Source organism: Macadamia integrifolia, chromosome 5 (genome assembly GCF_013358625.1).
Source record: "Macadamia integrifolia cultivar HAES 741 chromosome 5, SCU_Mint_v3, whole genome shotgun sequence".
NCBI classification, from domain to species: Eukaryota; Viridiplantae; Streptophyta; class Magnoliopsida; order Proteales; family Proteaceae; genus Macadamia; species Macadamia integrifolia.
In genome coordinates, this window is record NC_056561.1 from 3,827,943 (window position 1) to 3,840,900 (window position 12,958).

The following is a 12,958-nucleotide window of genomic DNA, read 5'->3' on the forward strand; positions in this document are numbered from 1 at the left end:
CAAAGTAAATTGTTTAGAGAAAGTGACAGAGTCCAATGGTTTAAAGTATCTCCGATACCGATATGATACCCTCTGATATGTATCTTAAATTTAGTCGATCAATACGATATACACCGATACAATACATGGAATTTTTAAAATCTTTCCGTATTGATATATATATATATATATATGCTACGACACATACCAATATATACCGATACACCATTGATACGTACTGATACTCTATAGAAAATATAAAATCGAGGTGAAATATACGCTTTGATATGTATCGATACTTATCAGTGAGTATTGGTATGTATCGGTAAATATCAGTACGTATCTATGAATATCGGTAAATATCGATCGGTATGTATCAGTACGTATCTATAAATATCGGTAAATATCGATCGGTATGTATCAATAAGTATCGGTATGTACCGATACAATGCGCTACGATCATATAATGGCCAAGGTGGGTATTTTTCAGAAAACACGATTTTTTTAAGGATTTTTGTTCAAAAGTTGCTACTAGCCATATTTCTCTCTAATTATAATGGAAATCAAGGTTGAGAACAAGAATTTTACATTTATGGAACAACTACAAACCTTGAATTCTTAGTGCGATACCTTCAATTTAGTGTTTATGCATAATGCATATTATCAATAGTTTTTTTAACAAAAAATTTTATACAAAAGTATTTAAAAGGTGTTTCATATCCATTTATATGTGTATCTTTAGCGTATCTCTGATACGATATGATACCCTCAAATACGTATCTTAATTTTAACCAACCGATACAACGATCGATACCGATACTTTAATCCTTGAGAAAAACACCACAAAGGTACCCGAGATAAATTTATAAAAATAACACCTGCTTCAGCAAGGCCAAGGTTCACCAATGAACATCCATCAATGTTTAGTTTGTACCAACCTTCCTTTGGTTTACTCCAAAACACCTCAAGAATCCTCGGGGTGTTTGGAAAAATAGCTTAAGCTCCAAAGAACCGAAAAGATTGAATATCCTCAACCACACGAGGGATTAGCGGATCCATAAGAAAAGCAGCCTTCTGCACACCTTCCATGATTGAAAAGGCAATTATTCAGACAGATTTAGGAACATCCTCAGGGCATAGTGTTCCTGTCTGTCCAAATAGCATATGAGACAAACAAAAACCCAGCCACCCACATCTGTCTGATATTGGAAGACTACAATTTAGATTTTACCAAGCTAAAGCGATTGGAACAGAAGGGGGGGTGACCTAAACATTCAAATTCACTCTTTGTACAAAGTTGTTTTTATTTGAGGTTTTTCACTGTCCCAAAATGTTTTTTCATTGAAAAAGACGATTTAAAATTCTCTTAAACTTTTCATAATGCCCCTATTTAAAGCCATCTATTTTATTCACACCCACATACTACAATTAAATTAGAGCAACATTGGTAAAAGTTATAAATAGTGGATATGTTTATGCATTAATGACACTGGCCTCCTTAAATGAGGTTTTTTTTTTCCAAACAAGACAGCCCTCATGGTACACAAGGATATGATAGTTTCAATTAGCTACATGCACACTGTAGAGCAGTAAAATATAGAACAGTGAACCTGAGTCATCAAGCATACAACACAGCCCCAAACTTATGAAAAATACCTGAGTATACAAGGAAGACATTCTAGAGTGCAGAACTGTGAAAAAGACATGGAAGTAGAAACTAGAACCTTATGTAGATTTCACCAAAATGTGCTTCTCAGTGATCATGATGGTACTTGACCAAAATAAATATAGTTTATGATGTAGCCAATTTTTCAGCAAATCATGTTTCTGCATCAGGTATGCTAGCCAAACATAGCTCATTCAGTTCATTCAGTGTCCACTCTTCACCAGTTTGCCCACCCAAGACCAGAACTCTAGTCCCTCCAACCACACATGTGCTGTGACCCCAAGCAAACTTGGGTGGTTTCCCAGGAACATTAAGGATCCTCCATGATGGCTTCTCCTCGGAAGGATCCAGAAGGAAGAGCTGAGTTGGAGAATGGAGACCAGCAATTGAGCCACCAAATATGATAATCCTCCCACAAGGCATGCTTACAGCAACATGGTCTAGTCTGGGTGGAGGAACCACATCATTCTGGCTACCCACACCACCACAACCCAGTTGCCTCCACTGTAGTTCATCATCCTCCAAATCAATTGTGTAAGCTTCACCTGATCTCAACTGTAGGTGTCCACTCTTGGCAAGGCCACCAAACATAAGAATCTTAGTTCTCCCATAAACTGAGAGTGAGTGTCCCAATCTAGAGGGAGGAGCCCAAGATGTAGGAATCTCCCTCCATACTGGCTTGTCTGTTGTTAGATCCAATAAATACGTGTCGCTGAGAAGCATCCCATCATCTGTGCATCCACCTGAGATCACCAATTTCGAGCCTTCCACGGTGCAAGAACTATGCCAAGATCTGGGAAGGGGAGGAGCTCCACCTAAGACTTCTTTCCATGTCGGCTGTTGAGCATCCAAGTCTAGCACGAACACATCATTGAGTAATCCTTGCCTCCCACATCCCCCAAAAACCACCAACCAGGAATCATTCACGCATGAGAGCGTGTGGCCCCAGCGGCCAGGTGGAGAGGATTTCACACTTACCCGCTGCCACTCTGGGTTTGGCACATCAAAATTGAGAACAAATGTATCATTCATCGGTTCCATGTTCACCCCTTCTCCTCCGAAAAGAACAAGCCGGTTGCCAGCTGCACATGCACTAAAATTACAACGAGTAGGCTCAATTGCACCCCCAACAATAAACTTCTTCCAACAAACTGCCTCTAGTGTTGTTAGCTCCCTGGCGAGACGCCCCCACCCTAATCTCTTGGTCACCAATTCCAGTGTACCTGTGATTTCTCTTCCCCATGCATTTTGACAGACCATCTTCCGCAAATGCTCATTCTTTGTTAGTTCACGAATCCTTCTGCAGACAGACCCAATGGATGCAACATCTCTGGGTGTCAAGAGTGCTAAAATGTTATGCGCTAGGACTTCATCAGATAGCAGAAGAATCCCACACACATCAGAGGTTTGAGAATTTGGTGCTTGCCCGTTTATGGGAGAATTTTCAACTGACACATCACAATGCTGATAGGATGTCTGTTTGAAAACTGGGTATGATATCCGGTTGAGGTCTATCTTTGCTTCAGAGAATGCCTGAATTCCTATGATGTGTGTTACAATGCCATCATCCCCATGTATGGGACTGAGTTGTAGCCTGTTCACCAAAGGAGTACCATCCTTCCTAAAATTTAAGAGCTCACCTTGAAATTCAACCCCTTCCTCAATACATCTTTGAATTTCAGAAACAACCACAGGATCTACCAAAGGATGACGCCTTTGTGCACGTCGGTCCCTGTATTGTAAAAACCGACTGAAAGGAAAGAGATCCATGTTAGGCCAACATAGGTCACCTGTACTATGATCACAATCAAGAGGAATACAGAATTTAATGTGAAGTTATTGACATTATGATATGATGGTAATAAAAAACATGATGTGAATGAACTCAAAACACAAAAATCAATTGGGAACTCATAAAATTGATAGATTGAAAACTACAGATTTTACTTGTCCATGAAAAATGTCAAAGGAGAAAAAACCTAGCAAAACCAAGTGCCAAAAATTAAATTTATTCGTGGAAGGTGAATACTTTTAGTTCAAATATGCTTAACACACAATTGACGAAAAAACATCAATAGTTTAAAAGGTAAAGAGGATTGAACGAAGAATCACATACAAATACACCTTAGCACCAAACTCTTCAAACAAAAAAACTTATTACGGTTCAAACCCTTCATAGATGGATAAAAAAACTAAATAATTAAACACAACAAAGTAGTCAAAGTATTTCTAGTTTAATTTAGTTTCCGTAATGGAAGCATAAAACAATTAAGACAACACTCTTGTGTCCTCCCAGAGTAGATTCCTGAGGTATATGGTTCTTATGATGGTAGCCGCCCAGCAACAATAGAAACATTGGAGGACATCAAGGAAAGTTCAATAGATATGCTATTGACTCTATAAATTTCATTATCTCAAAGAGGCCTCAGGCTTATGAGGAAAGAATGAAATTTATCTTTGATCAGAGCTATTCCCATTACCTACAAGTATATAATTTCTCCAATTCCTTCAAAATTGGCTCCTCTCTTTGCCCTCTCCTTATATCAACCATCGGGCTGTTGTCTGTTGGTTAATCATTAAATGAAGACCACCATATCCTATCAGGCAGATTCATTGACAAGATTACTGTTATCAATGAGATTAGCATGCAGACCCAACAACCCAAAAAAAAAAATCAAAGATTTGTTGGTGTATGATTTCTTCATGGTGACTTGGAGGAATAGATTTATATGGAGCAGCCTGAAGGTTTCAAGGTGCAGGAAAAGGAAGATCATGTTTGTCTACTTAAGAGATCGCTTTATGACCTTAAGCAATTTCCTAGGCAGTGGTACAAGCGCTTTGATTCCCACATGATGAAGATTGGCTACACAAGAAGTGAATATGATAGCTGTGTTTATTATAAAGTGTCAAGTGATAATTCCATTATTTTGTTGATACTTTATGTTGATGACATGCTCATTGCTGCAAAGAACAAACATGATATAGTCTCTTTGAAGTCTTTGTTGAGTGCTGAATTTGAGATGAAGGATCTTGGTGTTGCTAAGAAGATCCTTGGCATGAAAATCCTTAGAGATAGAAATGCAGGTAAACTTTGGATAACTCAGAAGAGGTATATTGAAAAGGTGTTAGAGCGTTTCAATATGGAAAAGGCTAAGCCGGTTAGCACTCCGTTATCTGGCCACTTCAAGTTATTTGAAAAGGAATGCCCTACAACACATGAGGAGGTGGAGCAGATGTCTCAAGTCCCTTATGCTAGCGCAGTTGGGAGTCTCATGTATGCTATGGTTTGTAGCAGGTCGGATTTGTCTCATGCAGTCAGTGTTGTTAGCAGATACATGAGTAATCCAGGGAAGGAGCATTGGAATGCAATTAAGTGGATCTTCAGATATTTGAGCAAGACTAAAGATATAGGTGTTATGTTCAGTGGCAAGGGAAGTTTTACAGAATTGACAGGTTATGTTGATTCTGATTATGCTGGTGATTTAGACAAGAGGAGGTCTACTACAGGTAATGTGTTTACATTGGCTAGTGGACCTATATCATGGAGGGCGATGCTTCAGTTTACAATTGCATTGTCCACTACAGAGGCAGAGTACATGGCAGCAGTTGAGGCTGCCAAGGAAAGAATCTGGTTAGCTAGACTGGTTCGTGAGTTGGGGTTGGAGCAAGGAAGTACAGTGTTACATTGTGACAGTCAAAGTGCCATACATCTTGCAAAGAATTAGGTGTTTCATGCAAGGACAAAGCATATTGATGTGAGATTTTACAAGATCAGGGAGCTTGTGCCAGAAGGCAGTATTCACTTGAGAAAAATTCATACAGATCTCAATCCTGCAGATATGTTTACAAAGCCAGTTACTACAGAGAAGTTCGAGTCCTGTTTGGACTTGATTAATATTACTCATTGTTGAAGATGAGGGATGCACCAAACAGGTGCGGGTTTGTACCTCTAATGAGGTACAATGATGTAGACGTCTACAAGTTATCTTTACAGGAGGCTCGACATAATTCAAGCCAAGGTGGAGATTGTTAGTGTATGATGTCTTGTATTCCGTCGCAGTTTAAATCCAGGGAGTACTGGTGCAGCACCTAGACAGGCAGGACGGTGGTCCCGGTAGCCGATTAGCGGGCCGTGGGGGTTGCAAGGGGGGCAGGAGGCCCCCTGCTGGGGCGCAGCCCCCCCGCTCGAATTTTTTATTTGAGAGCAATTGTAGTTTAATCCGGATTAGAATTTTTTCGCTATATATTTATAGCGAGGGTTTTTTTCTCTGTAATGCAAGCAATACGGAGAGGTGTGAGGAAGAGCGTTGTAACCCTATTCTCCATTGATAGTGAAGCAGGATCTCATCTCACCGGGGACGTAGGCAACCTTGCCGAACCTCGTAAAATCTGTGTGCATTGTTTGTTTTGTTTTTCCATTATCTTCTGCATCGTTTTAGGGTTGAGTTTCTACAAGATTAGCACCAATTGAAAGGAAACACATAAGGTTTAACTTTGCATTGTTTTTCTAATCCTTAATGTTATCATTGGCATCAAAGATATTAGACGGTTGGGGTGAGGGGATTAGGTATTAGCACCAACAGCGATGAAACCTAAGTGAAATTCACTTTGCATAATTTTCCTCATACAAAATTATGTTAAAAGAAAAATGAATGTCCTCTTAGCGAGAACCATGAAGTACGCATTTGAACTCCTGCTTCAAATTATATATTCAACACCACTAAGGTTTACCCCAACTCTTTGGCTCAGATATAGAATTCTGTTTCACCAACCCTATTCAGAGGTTAACATATAAGAACTCATGTATTTTCCACCAGTTTGATCCAAGCCAATTTTGGTCTTCTCATTGTAACTAATGGGGGAAAGATTTTGAAGTAGCAAGTGGATCTGTGAGTCTTTAGCTTCTTATCCTTGGCAAAATGGGAACTATAGGTGAGAGATGGTGTCATAAGACACCTAATCATTAAAGAGCACTGTTTAATGTGAGGATGCCTGCGGCCTGCCTATATGGAAATAAAGAAAGGGGTTAATTTTTTCCATGCAGATCACATAAATAAAAACAACATTTACTTTGGAATACCATCAAGGTCTCCAATGGAACTGTTAAGCATTTTCCACATTATCAGTCCCTATTAATTAATTGCCAAATTTATTCTTTCAATCACATGAGACTTGGTAACAACAGTTCTGCTGCTACCTGGGTCATGAAATCTCAGCACATGAGAATCTGTCGTACAGGACGGAGCCGCAGAGTTGGCGCACATCCAACGGCCTGAGCATCTCGAGGCATAAGCCCGTGTGTTGGGGTCTGTGCCTGGTTCCCCCAGGCCGTCGGATGTGTGATGCCACCCCTGCCACCGCACATCTCCAGGTGCTCCATGCCGGCCGTCCGATGTGTGCTGCCACCCCTACCGCCGTAGAGGAGCCCGATCCAAGATTCTAACCTTTCCAAATGACCCATTTGCTTGATATGTATCGAAATTTATTCATTCGTTTCCAAAAATTCTTATAATCTTACAAAAAAAAAAAGGGAAAAAAATAGAACAGAACAGCAACAGTCTCTTGTCAAGTAAATCAGAAAACTACTTTCGATGCTCAACAACATACCACCACAGATTTAACAATCAAAACAACACTCACAGAATCATGATCTGCTCAAAATCTGGATCAGTAACAAAGCAACTAAAAATCAAAGAAAAACACACAGGAACAAAGAAATCGAACAAGCATGACTGAAACAAAAATCAAAACAAGTAAGAATCAAAGAAAAGAGATCACAGTTACCAGTTTCGGCCGAGGACTTCGTCGGCACGGTATCCAGTGAAGATTTCGAACAGAGTGTTAACATAAATAATTGGAAAATCAGGTTCGAGAGCGTCGGAGACAACGAAAGCCGACGGAGTCATGGGATAAAAGAACGTTCCGAACTTCAAAAAAAGTTCGGTCCCCTCATCTTCCGTTCCGACGCGTTTTATCCTCTTTCCAGAGCTCTGAAGCTCTTCTTCTTCATCTGCTCTCTCCATAGCTCTTCCTCTGCTCTCTCTCTCTCTCTCTCTCTCTCTCTCTCTATATATATATATATATGTATAACTCCCCAGTGCGTCTCCCTCACTGCGTTGGCATGTGACAGTGTTCCGGGGTTTCAGCCTCCGGGGAGGAGAGTGGAATTATGAATCTGGACGTACAAATAATATAAATGCCCATTTTTATGGATAAATTTACGAGAATACCAGAGCTAAGGTGGACAAGAAGTCAGTTGGCATTCGATGCTATAAATATCTTCCTTCTGTGTATACCTGCTACTATCTCACGTCATCAATTCTCTCTCAGAAGATATTTTGGTCTCTTGGAAAAGACTCTACGAAGCGCCGAAGCACATCACTTTTAGTCCACTTTTTTCTTTTATTTTATTACACATGGACCCCAGTTTCTCTTTCATCATTGCGGGAGATCTGTATCTCAATTTTCTTTGGTGGATGAGATCTGTAATCTATTATTGGAAGACCCTGCGAAGGCCCATATCTTTAACGGGGAAGGGATTGGCCTCCGCCGATATCAATACGGATTCACCTCTATTAAATCGATTTACCCCAGTCTGTGAAAATTGATAGTTTTTACTTTTTTTATCCATGTACCTACGTTTTGTTTAATAGGATCAAACAAGAATTGGGATCAATCTCTACCGATATTGATCTGATCCAAACGATTCTTCATCCAATACCGTTGCTTTGATCTCTAAGCCCAAGAGAGGGAATGACTAATAAGGGGAGCCTGAAAAGAATCGTGGAAAGAATGGAGGGGGCTACGGGACCTGTGACTCCACCTTACCCACGTCTCAGACTTCTGTTGTCAATTGGCCTCTCTATTGTGCTCCCACGGAGAAAGCTTACTTTTTTTTTTTTCTCGAAGAAATAGGGCGACCACTGTTGTGGGTATTTTAATAAATACAAAGAAATTACATCATGTGGGGATTTCCAGATCCCAATCCAAATCCAATCCATTTGTCCAAGATATGAATACAATGAGAGCATTTTTCTATTAAGATTCCATTAATTTATAGAACTCATATGAACTTACAAAATTATTGACCCACTCTTTATGAAATAAAATACTTTATTCATATTGATGCCCCTATGCAAGCTCTCATTGCCCTAGTGTTGATACAAGGGTCATCTGACTGAGCAATAATCTCTTACTAATAATCATATGCAAGAAAGAACTCTACCCGTTTGGTATTTTCTATGCCCAATATAGCTGTATGTGTACTATACATAGTGGGTATTTTCAAGATCAACTATATCTCGATATAGGGTGCGCGGATGGGTAGAGTTCCTTTCCCCTCATTATATATAAAATGATGTTATATAAATGATAATTAACATAGTAAGAGGGTGTTTATGAAAAAAAAAAAATTTGAAAGATAAATTATTGTAAAAATATGAGGTTGCCCATTTTTAATCAGATATCTAATTACCATATCAACATCCGAATATTTATATGGATATGAATACATAAATGGTTTTCATATCCATCAAATATCCGACTAAATAAAAGACCAAATATGGATAGTGCTATATTTCTCATGTATTTAGTCAGTTTTACTACCCTAATTATCATGAGACCTAACCTCTATGTTTACATGAAGAAGATGCCAAACTGGCCGGCCCATCCTTTTCTCTAATTCATCTATAACATTACGTTAACATAATACAGATTATGTTATGAACTTCTACCAATTAAAAAAAAAAAAAAAAAAGATTAGTAAACCAAATTCAAGCCTGTCAAACCAAGATTTTTTATTTTTTTTTTAAATATAGAAAGAACTTTAAACTACAAACATTCTCCAATTAAAGAAAGAGCCTAGAAGTTCTTTCTAAACTTCAAACGTCGTCTGTTGCCTATCCTCCATCCTCCATCCTCCATCATCAACTGGTTAGTAATAATATATTAACACAACAGTATGACTTCTCCCAAATGGGCCCAGGAGACCTTCGTCCTTCCACCTTGGAACTGATATATATATATATATATATCTATAGAGAGAGAGAGTCACATATATTTTTTGGGTTTCTACCAATACAAACCTGGTCAATAATAAATCATTTGACTTATTTAATTAAAAATAATAATAAATAAATAACACAGTACATGCCAAAATAGCATGTCTTATGTAGGTACTACATTCTAATGTTAATGGATAAGCAAGCAATATACAATGCTATCATATTTGCTTAGCATGAATATTATATCAAATAAATATAACCAAAAAGAGAAAATCATTAGAAAATATAATTTAAATCATATTTAATTCAAAAGTTAAATTGTTTAAAGTTAATTCTTCTTCTAAAATGCAATCAAACAATTAGAATATTACATTTCAAACACCACCCATATCTTTTAGAGAAGAGATAAAATACCAACTAAGAGAGAACATAAAGAAGAGTGAGAGAAGAAATGACAATTAACAATCTCTATAGATTCGGATTTGTGTATACTGTTAGTGTTAATTCCTCTTCATCTCTTCTACTTCTTCATGTGATGAAGTAACAGGACATTGGATTTTCCCCACTCCCACATGATTGAAAAGTATTTGGATAACTAGTAAAGCACAAATAACTTGGAGTCCCACCGAGGGCATGGTGACGAATCTCTTCGGCTTCAAATGAGTGTCTTAATCACCCACCACTTAGAATTAATCTTTAATAATAATTTTTTTTTCTTTCCAAGTAACAAACACAAGAGAATTTGCATTTATGATAGTGAACCCATAAACAAGTAAACAACTGGATTTGGTTCCAATAACCCCATGACTCGAACCCTAATTTTCAAAAGCAATGTCCATGATCCGATTTCATAATCATCAATACCCAAGGTATGAAAACTGAATTCATTAACCATATCAAGCAAATAGATGATTGTAATAATGGCTTATTCCATTTGAAGATCATCATTTTACACTTTTTATATGAGATCTTCTTTCTGCTTCTTTAGCAATTTGAGGCATCCATGATGTTGCCTTATTGATGTTACAAGCAACAATGTAGGGTTTATAATATGGGCTCTCCTTGACCAAGTAACGAAATGCATTTGAGATAAAATGTATTGTACCTTTGTAATAGCTAGATTGCATGTCATATAAAATTTCTCTAGCAATTTTATTGAAGTTGTCTATCTCTTTCCATACATAATCACCTTTGGTATACATGTAGAAGCTATTCTATCATGCATAATTTTCCTTGGGCTTCACCATGATTACTCCATAGTGGTCTGAAAATTCTTCAGTAGTCCTACTGGTATCAGACGTAATGTAGATACCAAATGTGCTCTTTGGTGTGGGGTTTGAAATGGTTAAACGTTTTTTTTGTTTTTAGGGTTGCATAAGAATAAATCATTTCTTTAATAGCAAACACATGAGAATTCTCATTTATGATGGTAAACGCACAAACAACTGGGTTTGCTTCCTCCAACCCCATGGCACAAACCCTAGTTTTCAAAATCAATGTTCATTTTTTTTTGCTAACAATAGGTATCCAGCCCTTCGGCTTGACTAGTCCCGCGGGTCTATAATGACCTCACAATCACATGGACCGGATCATATCGAGGTTAAACGAGAACCATTCAACTTTTATTGAAAGCAATCAAGAGCACTAGACACCCCCGTGTGAATGACCTAAGGTGTGCCTAGTGGGTGTTGAACTTAGGACATCCAAGTTTACGGTTCGTACCAAATTCGTTGCTCACCAAGTGCGCTGCCCTCTTGGGTTTTCAAAACCAATGTTCATGACTTCATCTCATAATCATTTAATACGCAAGCCATATAAACTAACTTCATAAACTTTTATCAAGCAAATAAATGATTGTATTGTATTGAAGACTTACCCATTCAAACTTTATCAAGCAAATAAATTGATCATTTACATTGTGTTAATCGTAACATTAATACATAGTACAAATACATGGATCTGTTATATATAAAAGGAAAATTTGATGCAAATTACCTCACTAAAAAGGGGGAAAAAATGAAATACAATAATAAGTAGTTTCCTTCATCCACCATGAATAAAAAATCCTTCTGCCTTTGGGTTTTGGAGTCTTTAGATAGGCATCAGAATTAATTAGGAGGAGACAGAGTCATAATGCTCATAGATAAATGTATTTTTCCCTTACACTCATGGAGGAAAATTTCTGCTACAAAATAAAACTAGATTTGACCCGATAGAAGACGACTCTTAAAGGCTTCCCATGTAATATCTTTCTCTATGTACTCGACATTGGATGGATTGTAGGGACCCTTAATGCGATTGATGGACTTGATGACGGCTCTTGCTGGAAGAACACTTTGTGATGGATCTGGTGAAGTCCTATAGCTCAAGCATGAAGAGAACCCCTAAAATGTCATTAAAGAAAAACAATGTTACAAATAATTAAATCCACGAATTTTTATTTTTTTTTAAGTAGTTTTCCTTCACCCTGTTCAGGGGAGAATTCTTTGACCAAAGAATTCGGATGTTTTGCATAGGGAATCGAGGAACAATAAGGGGTATGTTGGAACCTATAGAGAAAGGGAATTATTTCATTTCAACGCATACAATTACGGGCAGCAGGACCGTATATGCTCACCAACATGGTATACAGTAAGCACTCCTTCCTTTTTCATCCATTGGACGAGTATTCTACTGATAGATAAGATTGTAAAACATAAACAAAAAGGTAAGGGAGCCAAAGTCACCTTGAAGATGAGTACTTCTTCTTCTTGATCATCCAACAATGCTCGCACCAGAAGGACCTCGTTCCTGGTTGACTCACTATAAGATTCCAACATAGCGATGTCAGAATTGTGCCCATAGTCTTCGTCCACATCTTCTTCTTCATATCTAACCCTCCGCCTAGTTGCAGTACAGTGAATGGACCTCAGACAAGGATTATGCAGTTTCAAAACGTTAATGGTGGAACTTGCTCTGGTGATCACATAAAGGGGAGTGTTTTTGTTTATAAGAACAGGTAAAGAAGGCAATATTGGAGATTGGTTAGCGAAGCTTCCCTGTTTCAACATAGAGAGAAGAAAGAAGCTCCGTTGTGAATTGGGTTGGGGGGCGGGGCCGGGGGCGGGGCTGAAAAGATAAGGTTCGGTGGCCTTCATAAAGACCACTAAATCCTTCATAAGCTTTTTTTTTTTTTTTTGGTAGAGAATAATAATGGGTTGTGCATGATAGTGATAATAGCCTCGTACAACAAGCAGCGCTTCTGCAGGACTAATAGATGATAGTAGGTATGTCAAGACTCGAACCCACAATTAGTCGACTCAAGCAGTGG

At 38.2% G+C, this 12,958-nt stretch overlaps 2 protein-coding genes across 2 annotated transcripts; both read right to left on the reverse strand.

Moving 5' to 3' along the window:
* Nucleotides 1–1,427: 1,427 nt before the first annotated feature.
* Nucleotides 1,428–7,793, reverse strand: LOC122080087 (adagio protein 3-like). Its single transcript, XM_042646963.1, has 2 exons — nt 7,430–7,793; nt 1,428–3,395 (listed from the first exon to the last, which is right to left on the reverse strand). Exons 1-2 carry the CDS (start codon nt 7,666–7,668, stop codon nt 1,799–1,801), a joined length of 1,836 nt encoding a protein of 611 aa, XP_042502897.1. The 5' UTR covers nt 7,669–7,793; the 3' UTR covers nt 1,428–1,798.
* Nucleotides 7,794–11,481: 3,688 nt separating this feature from the next.
* On the reverse strand, nt 11,482–12,746 carry LOC122080132. The gene is made up of 2 exons (XM_042647028.1): nt 12,375–12,746; nt 11,482–12,032 (listed from the first exon to the last, which is right to left on the reverse strand). The coding sequence occupies exons 1-2, from the start codon at nt 12,696–12,698 to the stop codon at nt 11,847–11,849; spliced, it is 510 nt and encodes a 169-aa protein (XP_042502962.1). The 5' UTR covers nt 12,699–12,746; the 3' UTR covers nt 11,482–11,846.
* Nucleotides 12,747–12,958: the final 212 nt, after the last annotated feature.